We start from the raw sequence: 14905 nt of genomic DNA on the forward strand, positions 1-14905 counted from the left end.
TTGGGGTGGGAAAATAAGTATTCGAACAGGAATACGATTTAACAATGTTCTCTTATCAGGTCTGTCTTCTCCCCGCCTGCTGTTCTCTACGCGTTGCTTCCTGATGTTTCCACCGCTGTAATGGTCGGCTTTTTACACTTTTTGCGCAACTGGTTCACACTGGCAGTTATCTGAACCTTTTTTTTGTCCGTTGTCTGCGTGATTCTGCCGATGAGTGTCCTAGGTATTATTGCCGTGCTAGCTCCGAGGGAGTCTAGGCTGGTTTGACCCAGTGAATTGATTGAATAGATAAAAATTATCTCTCCGAGTAGAACGCGTAGCTCAGCTAGAGCCTAACACTTATCAGGCAGCCACGGCCAGCTTTTAGGCTGTGAGGATGTACATATGAGGCGCTAGACCACCGCTGAGGCCAATATGTCCTTATCCGTCCACACAATGTCCCATCTCGAGGCCAGATCAGGTTAGATTAACCTTGAAGCCATCACACGTGGCGGGGGATTTCTAGTCTTGGGCGTCGCTTGTATTCTGCTCGCTCATTCCTCAACGGTTGACAATGCGCCGACATGCGTACGCGAGCCCAAGAGCCCAAAGTCTGGTAGGCCACCTCAGCTACGGCCAACCCCCGGTGGCTTGAAGAAGGAAGCTTGACAACGAAGAACAAAATCCGAGTCAGGGTTAGCAAGCCGATAGCCGAGATCTGATGGGCGCAGCTGGAAAAGTCGATGCTCGCTTTGAATTTCCTGGTGGTCGAGGCTCTCGGTCCGTCGCGCCACACTGTTCGTTCTTTGGCCCTTGCGCCATCGGCCCACGACATCTGTTTATTGGTCGCTGGAGAACGAGAACGACCAACTTGAATTTGGAATCATCGAACCACAAGATTACTCCAGACGTCGGTAAATAGCATCATTGTGCAGTGAGATGTGCTAGATCTTGTGGAGCAAAAACGTACATCGATCCAGTGGGAAGTAGATCCGTTTTCATACTCTGGTACAAGAATCGGCCTCCCCCGAACAGATCAATCGCATGGCTCCTTGGACCAATAAGACCTTCTTTGTTGTAATTTTCATCATTGATTGCCTGGAATTTGAGGCTCCGGAGCCGACAATTGACCCCGGTGTCTTATTTTAACCAGATCGGCGATGCCGAGAGCCTCTTAAGCCAACTCAGTGTGTGTGGCTTCATCGTCTATCGGACCCGACCAATGAAACATGCCCTTACTCCGAGCTGTAGTAGCCCTGGAAGTGTGTTTTGGTAAACAAGGTGGGAAACACAAAGAAAATCCGGTTCCAGAATCGTAGCACAGAACATTGCTTGAGGTCATATAGTTGGGATCTACATTTTCAAGAGTCGTGATAGGTGGTTGACCATCGTACATAGATGCAAGATTGTCCACATTTGAGCGGTCTTGAATACTATTCAGCTAATACCAGCATAGTTGCTGGCGTAAATTCATCATAGGCGCGGTTAGGATGCCTCATTTTTTGGATGGTATCATGTTTAGCAAATTTATAAATGTGCTGTTTGTCGTTACAAGTTCGGTTTTGTCCATGCCTTCCTTTTTCTTTCTCCAACTTGAAGTTGAAGAGGTTGAACTGCGAACTAAAAAAAAGAGAAGAAAAACTATGTCTTATACTATGGAAAAATATCAATCGCCCGAGTGGCACCCAAGCTGGCAACTCAAGTGCATTTTCGCAGTTGTTGGCTTGCTGAACTTCGTTGCTGCCCTCGATGCTACCTCGATATCGGTTGCTCTTCCGGTAAGCTGTCTGAAAGTACATCTGATATCATTATCTAATTCGAAATCTTCTTCATAGACCATTTCCGAAGACCTTGGGGGCACGGCTACAGAGGCCTTCTGGGCTGGAACATCATTCCTTGTAGCCTCTTGCGTTTTTCAACCCGTCTTTTCCCTCGCATCAGACATCTTCGGACGCAAGCCTATCCTCATAACAGCTGTGGTATCGTTTACTCTGGGTTCCATCCTGGCTGCTGTTGCCAAGGGCTTTGCTTTGCTTCTCGTTGGCCGTTCATTCCAAGGCATTGGCGGAGGAGGGATCATGGTTCTCACCGAGATTCTCATCGCCGATCTGATTCCTCTACGTGAGAGAGGGAAATGGTTCAGCATTCGCTCAGGAACTTGGGCCCTCGGTACTGTTGTTGGACCACTGATTGGTGGTGGTTTCACGGAGTCATCTGCCTCTTGGAGATGGATCTTTTGGATTAATCTCCCCTTCTGTGGCCTCGGATTGATCTTGATTCCGATATTTCTGAAGCTCAACACCACGCAGATACCTCCCCTGCGAGAGAGTCTTAAAAGGATTGACTATATCGGTTCATTCTTGTTCGTCGCTTCACTGACGTCTTTCCTTATCCCCATCACTTGGGGAGGGACCATGTATGCATGGGATTCGTGGCATACTCTTGTCCCTCTCATTCTGGGAGTTGCAGGACTGATCGGATTCTGCATGTACGAGCGATTCATCGCGACACAACCGCTCATTCCACTTGTTATTTTCAACAATGTGACCATGTCAGTAAGCTACGCCGGCTGCTTCCTCCATGGTGTGATACTTTGGGCTGTCGTCTACTACCTGCCACTATACTACGAAGGCTCACTAGGCTATAAGCCCGTGATAGCAGGTATTGCAATGTTCCCAGAATGTTTTACAGTGGCACCCATCTCCGTGATAACCGGATTCATCTGTGCCAAAGTCGGTCGATACCGCTGGGCCCTTTGGTTCGGCTGGCCAGTCACGATTCTCGGAATAGGACTTCTGTGCCTACTTGATTCCGAAACAAGCATTCCTAAATGGCTCTTCATCAACCTTGTCGCAGGCGTTGGCGTTGGTACCCTCTATCCCACCGTGATGCTCGCTGTTCAAGCCGCCGCGAACCCGGAATATCTCTCCATCTCCGTCTCCATGACCCCCTTCTTCCGGGTATTTGGCCAGGCCGTTGGAGTTGCGATTGGCGGTGTCGTGTTCCAAAACCGCATTATTCACGAATTTGGCGATCATCCTTCTCTTGGCAGGTCCGCTCTTGCCTATGCGCAGGATGCTTCTAGTCTGGTGCAATACATCCACACTCTACCGAAGAGCAGCGCGGAGAGGAATTTACTTGAAAGCTTATACGCAAAGGCTCTTGTTATCGTTTGGGCGGTTATGTGCGGGATTGGGGGCCTTGCTCTCTTATTGAGCCTTTTCACCAAGGATTATACATTGAATCAGGCGTTGAGCTCGAAACAGGGTCTTCAGGGTCGACCATCTAATGATGTGGAGTCCGGTGGCTCTGGTGATTCTGGTGATTCCAGGGAGTCGAGTGAGAAAGAGAAAGCGTTAGAGTAGTCGGGTGGTAATTGGGAGTTTATTTTACTTCCAAGGTTCAAAGTTTGTTGGTGGAAGGTTCAAGTTGCACATTCAATAAAGTTTTTAGCGTTAGCGTACTAGTATTGATTAATAGCCATATCCTGAATTATACAATATCATAGGCATCATTCTCTTACTATTAGTAATGATGCAGATCTCAAGATACTTCTATATGTATGATTTATCATGCTCCAAACTGCAACCTAATAAAGTTTAGAATACTTATAAAGCTCGTGTTGGATGTTCAGTAAACCTGTACGTAGGTCATATCTAAAGCGAAGTAGTAAGGAAAGATATGAATACCTAGTGTTTTAAGTCGCGAGCCTCACCCGGAGACTACAATCAAATCAGAATAAAATGTTGAATGGATTTGTGCAGCAGAGGTATCGAACACGTAAACAAATAATTTTCAAACGCCATTCCAAGTTGTTTGTATCAACCAAACTCAAAGCCCAAGCCAGAATGCCCAATAAACACGATTGAGATCACATTGATATCAACATATAAGAAACATGCAAAGAGTAAATCATCAAATGTAAAGTCCCGATTAAACAGGAGAGTCCACGGTCTGAAGCGGGACATAACCCTCATCCTCACGGATGACAGTCCGCTTACCGGTAATCATTGACCACAGCGCGGAGACAGTGTCACCAACCCGACGCAGTAAAGCTGGGTGGTCCGTTGAAAGAATTTTCGCCGGTACCCACCAGCTGGACTTACGGCCATGGCGTGCGCCATTGATGGGAATGGCGCCGGAGCCCAGCTCCTTTTCGAGACGTTCGGCGTCCATCCATGATGGACGACGCCAGAGCTTCAGAAGTAAGCTGCTGACAACTACCGAGACACTGGACAGAGCCATTGCGGCGCCTGCTGCCATTGGGGGAAGCATGAGTCCTGTGAAAGGTAGGAAGATGCCCATAGCGAATGGTAAGCCGATGATGTTGTACAAACAAGCCCACATCAGGTTCAGCTTGATCCGCGTGAAGACCGCTCGCGAAAGAGAGAGACTGGCTGGGACAGAGAGAAGATCATCTGGACGCATGAGGACAATGTCTGCTGCCTCCACGGCTACATCGGTTCCTGACGCCAAGGCAATTCCCACGGATGCGGTTGCGAGAGCAGGAGAATCGTTTATGCCATCACCGACCATTGCAACACGCTCTCCGTTTGATTGGAGAGAAGATATAATGGCACGTTTATCGGATGGCGAGGCGGATGCATGAACAGAGGCAGAGGAGATTCCGACAGCAGAAGCAATTGTCAGTGCTGTAGACAACGTATCGCCGGTAACCATTGATGTCGAGATTCCCATGCGGTGTAGGGCTGCCACGGCTGCCACGGCTGTACTCTTGAGACTGTCCAAGAGAGAGATAGTGCCTGCATATCGGTTGTCAATCGCAACATGGATCCGGGTGACGCCAGAAACAATGTTGGGTTTATGTGCCGCAGCAGATGCTGCACTCTCTGCAGCATCGGAGGATTCTGGGTCTGCTGATGCGGGGACAGGAATGTCTTTTGACCGAAGGAACTCCGCGTTCCCAATGAGAACTTGGTAGCGAATGCGCTCCACACTTGATGTAGGCTCAACGGTGGCGGATATTCCCTTTCCTACACAGGCATCAAAGTCGCCGACACTTCCTGGCAATCCATCCTCTATCCCGTTTCCAGATTGTGTCTTGGCCTCGGACATGATGGCATGGCCGATAGGGTGCTCACTTCCCATTTCTGCGAGACCAACAATGAGCCACCAGAGTCGACGCCGCCAATCATTGGCAGTCCAGTGAGGCTCAATCTGGGCTTCAGACACACTCATTTTGCCAGTTGTTAATGTGCCAGTCTTGTCGAAGACAACGTGGGTGACCTTGGTAGCAGCCTCTAGAACGGCACCTCCCTTGACAAGAATACCATGCTCGGCACCCACGCCAGTGCCGACCATGACTGCAGTAGGCGTGCTGAGGCCTAGAGCACAAGGGCAGGCAAAAACAATGACCGAGATGCAAAGCTTCAGGCAGACCATGACTCGACCACCACTATCCTTTGACTGGAATATCTGTGGCGGGTTATTCAACACATGACTTAGGAACATCCAGCCAAAGAAGGTAATCAAACCAAGGCCGATGATCGTGGGGACAAAGTAACCTGCCACAGTATCTGCCATGCGTTGGATGGGCGCTCGGCTTGTTTGCGCGTCCTGGACCAATTTGACGATTTGGCTGAGTTGGGTATCTTTCCCGGCCCGGATGACTTTGAAATCGACAGAGCTGGTGCCATTGACAGTTCCGGCGATGACATGACTGCCTTTTTTCTTATGAATAGGCAATGCCTCACCGGTGATCATACTTTCGTCGACATAGCTCTCGCCTCGAATAATCACGCCATCGGCCGAGATTTTGTCACCAGGACGAAGAATGACAATGTCGCCAACTTGGATCAACTCGGTCGGTATTATCTTTTGGTTTACCGAGGCTTCGTCATTCAGATTCGAGTTGGCAGCATCCGGGGCTCCTTCGGGGGCCCAGCTAGCGGCCAATTTTTCGGCCGCGATAGGGTCTTCATATATACTGGTCATAGAGGGCGTCAAAGACATTAACCGAGACAGGGCGGCAGATGTCTGCCCCTTGGCACGATTCTCTATCCAGCGCCCCAGAGTGATAAATGTGATCAACATAGTGCTTGTATCAAAAACAGTGCTTGGTCGCATGTGCTGGTCGTCGAGGAGAGCCATTATCATGGTGAAACAGCTGTAAAAGAAGGCGGCAGACGTTCCTAGAATGACCAGGACATCCATGGTAGGGGACCTGTGCTTAAGAGATTTATAACTGGTGGCATAGAATCGTCGCCCGATACCGAATTGCACAGGAATCGTCAGACAGAGGCAGAGTATGTCTCCCAAGTAAAGACCTGGGATGATTCTGAAGTTGCCAAAGTCGAGGCCTGGCAGATACATGGGCAAAATCATGTTGATGATGAAGACGGGGACCGCAAAAGATATTGAGGTCATGAATGCCCGTCGCCATTCCTGGATCTCTTTTGTTTTCGCCAAAGACTCAAGCTGTGCATTGGTGTCATCCGTATCTGTAATCAGGGCATTGTATCCAGCCGCCTCGATGATCTCAAATATAGACCGAACCCCGATGACGGATGTGTCGAAAGACACAAGTAGCTGATTGTTGGCCATATTTATTGAAGCCGACTTGATCCCGGGGCAACTTTGAAGATCGTCTTCCAAAGTTACAGCGGAAGCAGCATCCCGCAAGCCGTGCAAAGTCAAATTGATTTGCTGGGTTTTCTTTGAGAGTGGTTCCTGGGCTTCCGATGATACGATGGATGCGTCAAATCCAGAATCCTCCACAATTGTTGCAAGATCTTTGGCCGACAGTATTGACGGATCATGTACAATGACAGCACGTTCGGCCAAGAGGCTGATATTGAACTGGAAGACACCATCCACATTTGCAAAGGCATTCTGAACACTGGATGTACATGCGCCGCAGGTCATACCCCCCACTGCAATGGTGGTGACGGTGTGGCCGGATTTATTTTCAGTGGTGTCGGCGAGGGCAGAATGACTTCCGGAGGCCGATAAAGGTTTTGTTTCCAGCACGCGCGCTCCAAAGCCTCGATCTTCAATGAGTTCTGCGATTTGTTCTGGAGAAATTTCTCCCACATTATGTTCCACCACCGCGCGCTCAGACAAGAGCGATACATTCACAGATGTCACACCGGTGACGTCTTTTAATCCGCTTTCCACCGCAGATGTACATGCGCCGCAGGTCATACCTTCGACAGCGAGGGTCGTCGCGGAGGGTCGCGCGGAAGAGAGATCGGAGGAACCGATGTCTGTAGTCTGAATCCGTTCTTCCGTTGACAAAATCGCAGCGTCAAAGCCACAGTCTTCAATCATCTCCGCCACCTTGGCTGGGGCTAGTATGGAAGGATCGTGTTGAATGGCGGCGCGACCCATGATGAGGCTGACAGAGACATCGCCAGCACCGTCGATACCCCTGAATGCGCTTTCGACGGCGGAGGTACAAGCTCCGCAGGTCATTCCATCAATCTTGACGGTGGTTGTAGCCATGGCGGGGATTCGCTGGGCGGCTATCGCATCAGCCGCACCACTTGGTTTGGCGGACATGAGGAGGGGTGAAAGGAGGAGGAGAGGAGAAAGTAGCGAGGCGACCGATTATTGCATGAGGGCGATAGTCTTTAAGAGCGCGCATGCACGCTAGACAGGCACTCGAGGCGATGTGATGAGAGGATAGCGTGATAAAGGATAAAGTGACGGATGCCCTCGGATCGACCAAGTCCGATCAGATCATTCCCGCATGGAGATGGACAAGACAATAGCGGCTGAACAAAGCAAAGCAAAACAAAGGCCACGTATCTGGAAGGGGAGGGGAAAATGGAGGACCAAGATACCTAATTCAAGGGAGGAGAGAAAGAGAAATAGAGAAATGGAAAGAGGGAGATTACGCATGGGGTGGATCGGGATCGTCTCTGCCGCGTGAAGGAATGCGTTGCCCACTCCGCCCTTCAAGCCAATCTATGCAAGAACTAGTACTACAAAGTATGTACTCCGTACTCCGTACTAGCCGGGCCAATTCCCAATTGTGGCTGCCCAGTAGCTTGGATTCTTCAGATATATCAAGACCGGAATTGAAGGGTCTACTGTGATGGGGCATGAAACAGTGATGGCGTGTCAGAGGCTGTCAAGGGCTGTCAAATACTGTCAACCCACCCTTGAGTGTTTCAAAAAGATAGCTAGGAGGCCCTGGCTTATGGATCGATGAATACCTATGTACAACCTTCCTATTAGAAGATTCTAACTGGCACTAGTATCATCCATGATCTATTGCTGTGACACCATAGTGTTCTGGAAGGTGCGGTAAATACAAAAAAGATTGATCAAAAAGATTAAGCATATTCTCTAGATTGATAAAATATCTAGAATTGAAAAAACAAAAAAAGGCCTTTGGCCGGAATCGAACCGGCGATCTTTCCATAGCCGATTGACACTTCAGAAGAAGAATATACGAGTGGAACGCGTTACCACTGCGCCACAAAGGCAACTGTTAAGCTTTGATTCCGAGAGTAAGGCTTGAGTGGGAGGTCATGTCTATAGATCGTACATACTCTCAGATCACTTGGCAAAGGTGATAAGATCCGACTCACCAACCAATTAAACAGTCAGAATAAACCGAACAGATCCATTGTCTAATCTGGTAAGGTGGCTTACATACCACATTATACTATGTGTACATGTACATAGTATATATACATAGTATATGGATATATGGGTATGTATCCATTCAGAGCCGTTTTCAAGTTATTATATTTACTGTATAGCTCCTCACTTGATCTCTAGAATACTGTTATCCATTCATAATTGTTGATACTATGTACTACTGCCAGTGGATGCCTGGTGCATACAATGCAAACAAGCTCCGCTCCGCTTCAACCCCAACCCCAACTTGAACTTCGACTCCGTCTAGACACAATTCAACCCATCACACTCTCCTGCTTCACTCCCCCACCATCTCCTCGCTTACTCATTACTGTTCACCCAGAAATTGAGCTGACCCAGCTGACCGCCTGATTCATACGCACCATGGATCAAACACATGCCCGAGCCTTGGAGGCTCTACAGCCATTCATTCATCTCGCCAACTCCAATAGTGCCACCTCCCCACGCTTCATCGCAAACCTGATTACGAATGCCACATCGAGTCCCCAAACCTACGTCTTCGCAGAGCTTCTCGAAACCGAAACAGTTCAAGCCCTAGCCTCTCCAGACACCCCGGCCGAATACCAGGCCTACCTGAAGCTACTCCAGATCTTCGCCTGGGGCACATGGCAGGAATACCAAGGTACAATTACCTCAGAACCGTCTACTATTATTCTGGGAGAAAAATGCCACCCTATGTACAGCGAAAACTAACATGACCCCCATCACAGAAACACCCAACCTCCCGAAACTCAGCAGCGAACAATCTCTCAAACTCCGCCTCCTCTCCCTCCTCTCTCTCGCCGCATCCGCCACATCTCTAACATACCCCGCTCTCATGAACGCGCTCTCTTTCTCCTCAACCGCAGAGCTAGAGTCCCTCGTGACAACAGCCATCTACGCAAATCTGATCTCCGCACGTCTATCCCCCGCAACGACCCCACCCAACGTGAACGTCACCGCCGTCGCGCCCCTCCGCGACGTCCAGCCGCAGGTTCTGCCCAAAATGATCTCCCTCCTAGCCGACTGGGAAGCCCGATGCGGAGAAGTCGTCTCCGACCTGGAAGCTGAGATTGCGCGGGTCAAATCCAATGCGACGGCGCGCCATGCCAAGGATCAGGCTTACCAAAAGCGCATCGAGGAGGCCATGGAACGGCGAAAGGGAATGGGTATCGATGCGTCTTCCGGCGGCTCGTCGCGTGGGAAACTTGGTGCCTTTGGACGGAGGCCGGCTGGGCGGTGGGGTGCTGGTGGCGGGGTTCCGGGTAATAAGCGGGAAGCCGATGATATCGATCGCGACGATGGGTTCTGGGAATCTGGGGAAGGTGCTGCGGAGGCTGGTTCACGGATGGATATCGATGAAGGGCCGGCGGCTCGTGGTGGGAGTAGGCACTCGAAGCGCATACTTGGGGGGAGAAAGGCTTAAGCTCAGAGCCTAGTAAACAATACGACGCTGATGTCGTACTACAGCATTGCACTAGATTCCGCATGATGATGAATGTTATGACTCTCATACTTGACTACTAGTAAATTTGCTCCTAAGGGTCGTGAGCTTTAAATGATATGATTCCGTATACATTGATTCTGTTCTCCGACAACAAGAAATGTATTCGTGAAGTCCTAGTGGCAAAACTCGTAGAGAACATAGATACAAAAAAGAATAGATCGAATATCAGAAGGGGTATTGGTAGAAGGGAAAAGACGGAAAAGGAAATGGCGAATATCGACACGGTAAGGAGAAGAGGCGTGGTCGCCAACTGTTGATGGTGGAGAGGGAGTGAGAGGGTAAAATCACTCTCGGTGCAGTTGCAGTGCACCAGAAGGACAGGCTGCGAAGCGAACCGAGAGCAATGGAGGTTGAAATATTATGCTTCACAGAAGCAAGCCAGAATAGTAGAATCCAGACGCCAAATTGAGAAACATTTCACTGAAGCATACGAATGCAGACACTGAAAGAACCTGGGTCGCGCCTCGGACATTGCACGAGAATCAGAAACCAACAGAGCGGCGGGGTTGATCATTAGGGGAGGTAAGACTGGTTTACAGCATAGTACCGGGGACGAAGATGAACAAGATACTCAAAGCAGCAGCGGTCAGGAAGGCGATTGCCGCAGTCACCAGAGCACGCTTGTTCAGGAGCTTTCGGACGTATGGTTCGCGGATCGGGGCCCAATTCATGAAAGTGTACTCGCTGTAGCCAACAAATGCCATAGCGGGATCAATCTTGTACTGGTAAGAGACAATGAAGTAAGCCGCCACGGCAAATGGGAGAATAACCCAGCAGCGAATGCCACGCGGCTTGTTGCGGAGCACCACATAGAAAGCACCCCAGAATCCACCCCCGAAGCTGATAAGGGCGAAGGCCAGGCGAGCGATAATGCTCAGAGGGACGAGATTTCCCAGTGCCTTGGCCTGCAAGAAGCCTGGGAAAGCATCACGCTCCATAGCTTGGAAGACATAATCCTTAGCGGGGTCGAATACCTCGGGATCGTCACGGTTGTCGTCTTCGATCAGGTTGATGATGGTGGAAACCATTGTTTCGGGGAGAATAATTTCTCGCTCCGAGCCAGGTAGAAGGTAGGTGTAAAGAATCTTTTCGGCACTTGCACGGATATCGTTACGAGCCACAGTATGCCCAGGAGAGTTCGAGTCACCATTCCGGGTGCCGTCACTCGGGCGCGGTTGCACGTCGTTGGATGGGGTGCGATATACTGATTGGGATCCAATGCTGTTCTGGGGCGAGTGTGAGGAAGTAGCGCCTTCAGAGCGCAGGAAAGCAGAGAGGCGGTGGTCAGCATCTCTATCCTTCTCATTGGACTGCAAACGTGAAGGCCCAGCCTCCACTAACGGAATATCGCCCAGGCTCTCCAGGTTGTCTAACATCGCGGACGACCGTTTGCTGTCGGCCCTCTCCATATCAGGTGTTGCGACAAGGACGGACCGACGAAGTTCTCTAACATAATGGCGGCATAGGGACATGTGTTGTGAAACATCCAACCTGTTTAATGAAAGGAAAATGATTAGAATCTGAATTGATTTGTAGGCGTGCGGCTAGTCTTACCAAAAATCCAAGTAATCCACCGAGCGCTGCTGGTCTCGCATGTAGATGTAAAAGGAGAAGAGGTCGACGGGTGCCAGTGTGCGGCGACTGAGGACTTCGAAGAGAGTGGGCAGACGGTTTCGCTGCTCCACATCGAGAAAGGAATCTGGCGAGGCCATTTTGAGCAAGTTGTCGAGGATTCGTCACCCGTGAAATGACCAGCACCGAATGTTCCAAAAATTTGAGGAGGGGCTGCAAAAGGGGGTAGAGAACGTGTTGGAGCGGATCGCGTTGGTAATGGGGTTCCAACACAACAACTGGAGGAAGGAAATTTTCAAGAGGTTTGCCGAGAGGTGAAAAAGGACGAGAGAGACCCTTGTGGGTATTCAAAAGAGGGTATAGCGAAAAGAATCGAGTCTGGCGTCGCGGGACACGCAATGTTTATCGGAATAGGAGACAAGTCCCGGGGACCACAGTTTTGTCGCACAAACTTGGCCAAAAGCCGCTCTACAGCAGCCAGGAACTCAGAGGAATGATGAAGCAAGAAAATCCCATGAAGTTGGGGTAAAAACGAACGAGACCAGGCTCAGTCAGGGCGAAGGTGAAAGCGAACAAGCAGATCGCCCAGCCACGCAGACTGCCCAGGATTCTCGGAGATGAAACAACACCGCAACTATATTTATCCGGGACCCACCTGCCACTTCGCGTGAGGAACATTGCATCATCGAAAGCCTATCCTTACTAACGGAGTATGTCCTATACTCCATGACTACATTACTCCATTACTCCGTACAGTTCTCGGTGATCATTCATATTTTCATAACACCTTTCGGTTCTTATGCTCCTTAAAAACTATCCACAGGGTATTGCTAAAATTGAGTCTCTCCGAACGCCATCCCATCTAAACGCCGTCGCGAAGAAAGAAAGAAAGAAAGAAGAAAAGCCACACATGTCCAAATCAGGGAGGACTAGTGTCCTTCGCCGAGATGCTAGAAAATCAGATGTTAGCATGCTACCAAGATGGACCCTTGCAACTTTTGCACTTACCGACCACTCGGGAATATTCCGTATCTGCTGATACATAAACTTCTCAAGTTTGTTAGCACTCTTGGCATAAGGAGTAGTCTCATTATTATAACGTCGACAGTTACCAAAGATCAACGTCGCATCTTTGATAAAATCCTGTGGAGTGGGGTACATGTCCTTCTCATGTTTCTCCTCCATGGTGGACAAGTCCATCGGCTCCAAAATCACTTCGTAGTAATCGGGAACCTCGTCGCGATTCACAGGTTGGGTGAAGGGCCAGGCAGCGCTGTGGTTTTGCATATCATTGAGAAGATGCAAAAGTTGGTTGTAGTTCGGCCCATGGCGTGGTTGGCGGGCTAGCTCATCCATATCCGGAGACCATCCAGATTCCTTGATGGCACTGATAGAGAGAGGATCAATTTTGCTGACGCCATTCTTCCATTCCTTTGGTGCCTGATGAACAATATGCGACCGACTGAAGGCACGGATCTTCGCTTGGACGGCCTCTTTTTGCTTCAGAAGCATGCGACCCATTTCGAGGTACCGTATCTTCGGTAGCATTGTGCACTGCATGATAGTACCTCCTTCGTAGTCCTTGATGTAGCCCATCCAAATAGATTTATCCAGTGTGATCTCTTTCGTAAACCCTTGCTTTTTGAAGTATCCAATAGCGTAATTGTCGGCATATGTGAGAAAATGCATGATGGGGGAGGTGGCTTTCACGTAATCCTGTGCAATGAACATTAGGCTCAGATGGTCTGGTAGGTGCAAGTTTTCGAACATACCTTCAGATGGGACATGAGGTGCGCACCATAGCCTTTGACCTGTTGGTCGGATGAAATGGCACAGAAAACAATCTCGGCGAATTTGCGACTATTGAACGGGCGATATGTAATTCCTCTGAGGTCATGTCCGTCAGCATCATCCATGTATGATTTCCATATTCATTTGCACATACCCGACCACTTCCAATGGATGCTTCACAATGGCAATAGACAAATGCGATCGATCATACACGAGTCGAGCGATATAGTCCTTTGGCATTTTGGGCAGTTGTTTTTGGAAGATACATTTCAAGCCCGTGAGGACAATGAAACTGTCGTGCGATCCGTCATTATTCACTACGCGGAACTCGATATCTCCACGGCGTTCTTCTAAGACGGCAGGCTAATTCGACATGTTAAAACGGGGCCCATTATGGTTTTGCGCATGTGGAGAGTCGAGAGGGGCGATTCGATGAGGGGATAGGCAGTTCTCACCTTTTCGGGGAAAGGCACGATGCGCAATGGCGTTTTATCCAGCGGACCATCCTCCTAGATTTTGAAATCAGCTGCGTCCCAAAGCTCAAACAATTTCCAATCGTCGAACACACCTCTTTCTCGGGGGAATCGGTGCGCGCTTTCTTGCTAGCTTGCTGTTGTGAATCCGGGGAGGCGGCTTCTTCCGAGGCCTTCCTCTTGGAGGCTATGAATGAGATGATCAGTCAGTATACATCCCGGTTTCTGGATTGAATTCAATTTACTCTTAGGTGAAACAACGGCCATGATGAGTTGACTGAGGGGACGATGACTGCGATCGCGTTCCTTGCGGAGCACGTCGCCCCCGGAGTTTGAGGTATTATGTAATCGGGCCAGATCAGCCAAGCGCGTTTCTACTAAGACCAGCTATGTAACTACTACTCTCTTTAACTAATTAACTCTCTTCGCTATCCCATCCTTCATTCACCACCACCCCCTAACATATCACTCATGTCTCTGAACGAAGTCTGGGAGGCAGCTTCCGGATCCCCATTCCAACCTCTTGTGCCCAAAGATAGCCAATTCTTCGTCGGCTTCTGTCTACTTCTGCTCGGTACGAACAACTGGCCTCATGTTAGTTGACATTACTAACTCGTCTCTAGCGGTCATTTTTACTGGTCTTTTTGGACTGAGTGAGTTCCTTGCCCAACAGATACGAAACCAATCTCGAGTTGCTTGACACTAACTCGAATCAGACCGTTCATTCCTGAGCCTCACTTCCGTGGGTCTGCCAGCTTCATTACTATTTGGGTGAGTAAATGAGACATCACAGGTATATTCTGGTCCTTTCAGAAGGCTGACCTCAGTTTCCATTGGTAGTTTTGGATCTGTCTTCATGATCTGCGCCGTCGGAGTCTATGTTTAACGTGATACCCCCTACCAACTCTCTTCCCTCCATGTACGATAAGCGGGGAAACCAAAGGGACCTGTACTGCTAGAATTTCCCAAGTCA

The 14905-nt window shown here is 49.4% G+C and overlaps 6 protein-coding genes across 6 annotated transcripts; 3 read left to right on the forward strand and 3 right to left on the reverse strand.

The window, feature by feature from the left end:
* Nucleotides 1–1634: 1634 nt before the first annotated feature.
* Nucleotides 1635–3344, forward strand: N7533_005879 (uncharacterized protein; the record flags this gene model as incomplete). The annotated part of the gene is made up of 2 exons (XM_057102529.1): nt 1635–1757; nt 1815–3344. The coding sequence occupies 2 exons, from the start codon at nt 1635–1637 to the stop codon at nt 3342–3344; spliced, it is 1653 nt and encodes a 550-aa protein (XP_056962159.1).
* Nucleotides 3345–3912: 568 nt separating this feature from the next.
* Nucleotides 3913–7500, reverse strand: ctpA (Cu(2+)-transporting P-type ATPase CCC2; the record flags this gene model as incomplete). The annotated part of the gene is made up of 1 exon (XM_057102530.1): nt 3913–7500. One exon carries the CDS (start codon nt 7498–7500, stop codon nt 3913–3915), a length of 3588 nt encoding a protein of 1195 aa, XP_056962160.1.
* A 1473-nt stretch (nt 7501–8973) lies between these two features.
* On the forward strand, nt 8974–10015 carry N7533_005881 (uncharacterized protein; the record flags this gene model as incomplete). The annotated part of the gene is made up of 2 exons (XM_057102531.1): nt 8974–9232; nt 9321–10015. The coding sequence occupies 2 exons, from the start codon at nt 8974–8976 to the stop codon at nt 10013–10015; spliced, it is 954 nt and encodes a 317-aa protein (XP_056962161.1).
* Nucleotides 10016–10629: 614 nt separating this feature from the next.
* On the reverse strand, nt 10630–11808 carry rgsB (uncharacterized protein; the record flags this gene model as incomplete). The annotated part of the gene is made up of 2 exons (XM_057102532.1): nt 10630–11587; nt 11651–11808. 2 exons carry the CDS (start codon nt 11806–11808, stop codon nt 10630–10632), a joined length of 1116 nt encoding a protein of 371 aa, XP_056962162.1.
* A 789-nt stretch (nt 11809–12597) lies between these two features.
* On the reverse strand, nt 12598–14199 carry gcnE (histone acetyltransferase GCN5; the record flags this gene model as incomplete). The annotated part of the gene is made up of 7 exons (XM_057102533.1): nt 12598–12618; nt 12677–13384; nt 13441–13555; nt 13614–13822; nt 13915–13968; nt 14028–14119; nt 14178–14199. The coding sequence occupies 7 exons, from the start codon at nt 14197–14199 to the stop codon at nt 12598–12600; spliced, it is 1221 nt and encodes a 406-aa protein (XP_056962163.1).
* Nucleotides 14200–14403: 204 nt separating this feature from the next.
* On the forward strand, nt 14404–14818 carry N7533_005884 (OST5 family protein; the record flags this gene model as incomplete). The annotated part of the gene is made up of 4 exons (XM_057102534.1): nt 14404–14506; nt 14556–14585; nt 14649–14703; nt 14773–14818. The coding sequence occupies 4 exons, from the start codon at nt 14404–14406 to the stop codon at nt 14816–14818; spliced, it is 234 nt and encodes a 77-aa protein (XP_056962164.1).
* Nucleotides 14819–14905: the final 87 nt, after the last annotated feature.

The sequence above is a fragment of the Penicillium manginii genome (assembly GCF_028828005.1).
Source record: "Penicillium manginii strain IBT 31320 chromosome Unknown utg000004l:1.0-7231830.0:1.0-7236170.0, whole genome shotgun sequence".
NCBI classification, from domain to species: domain Eukaryota; kingdom Fungi; phylum Ascomycota; class Eurotiomycetes; order Eurotiales; family Aspergillaceae; genus Penicillium; species Penicillium manginii.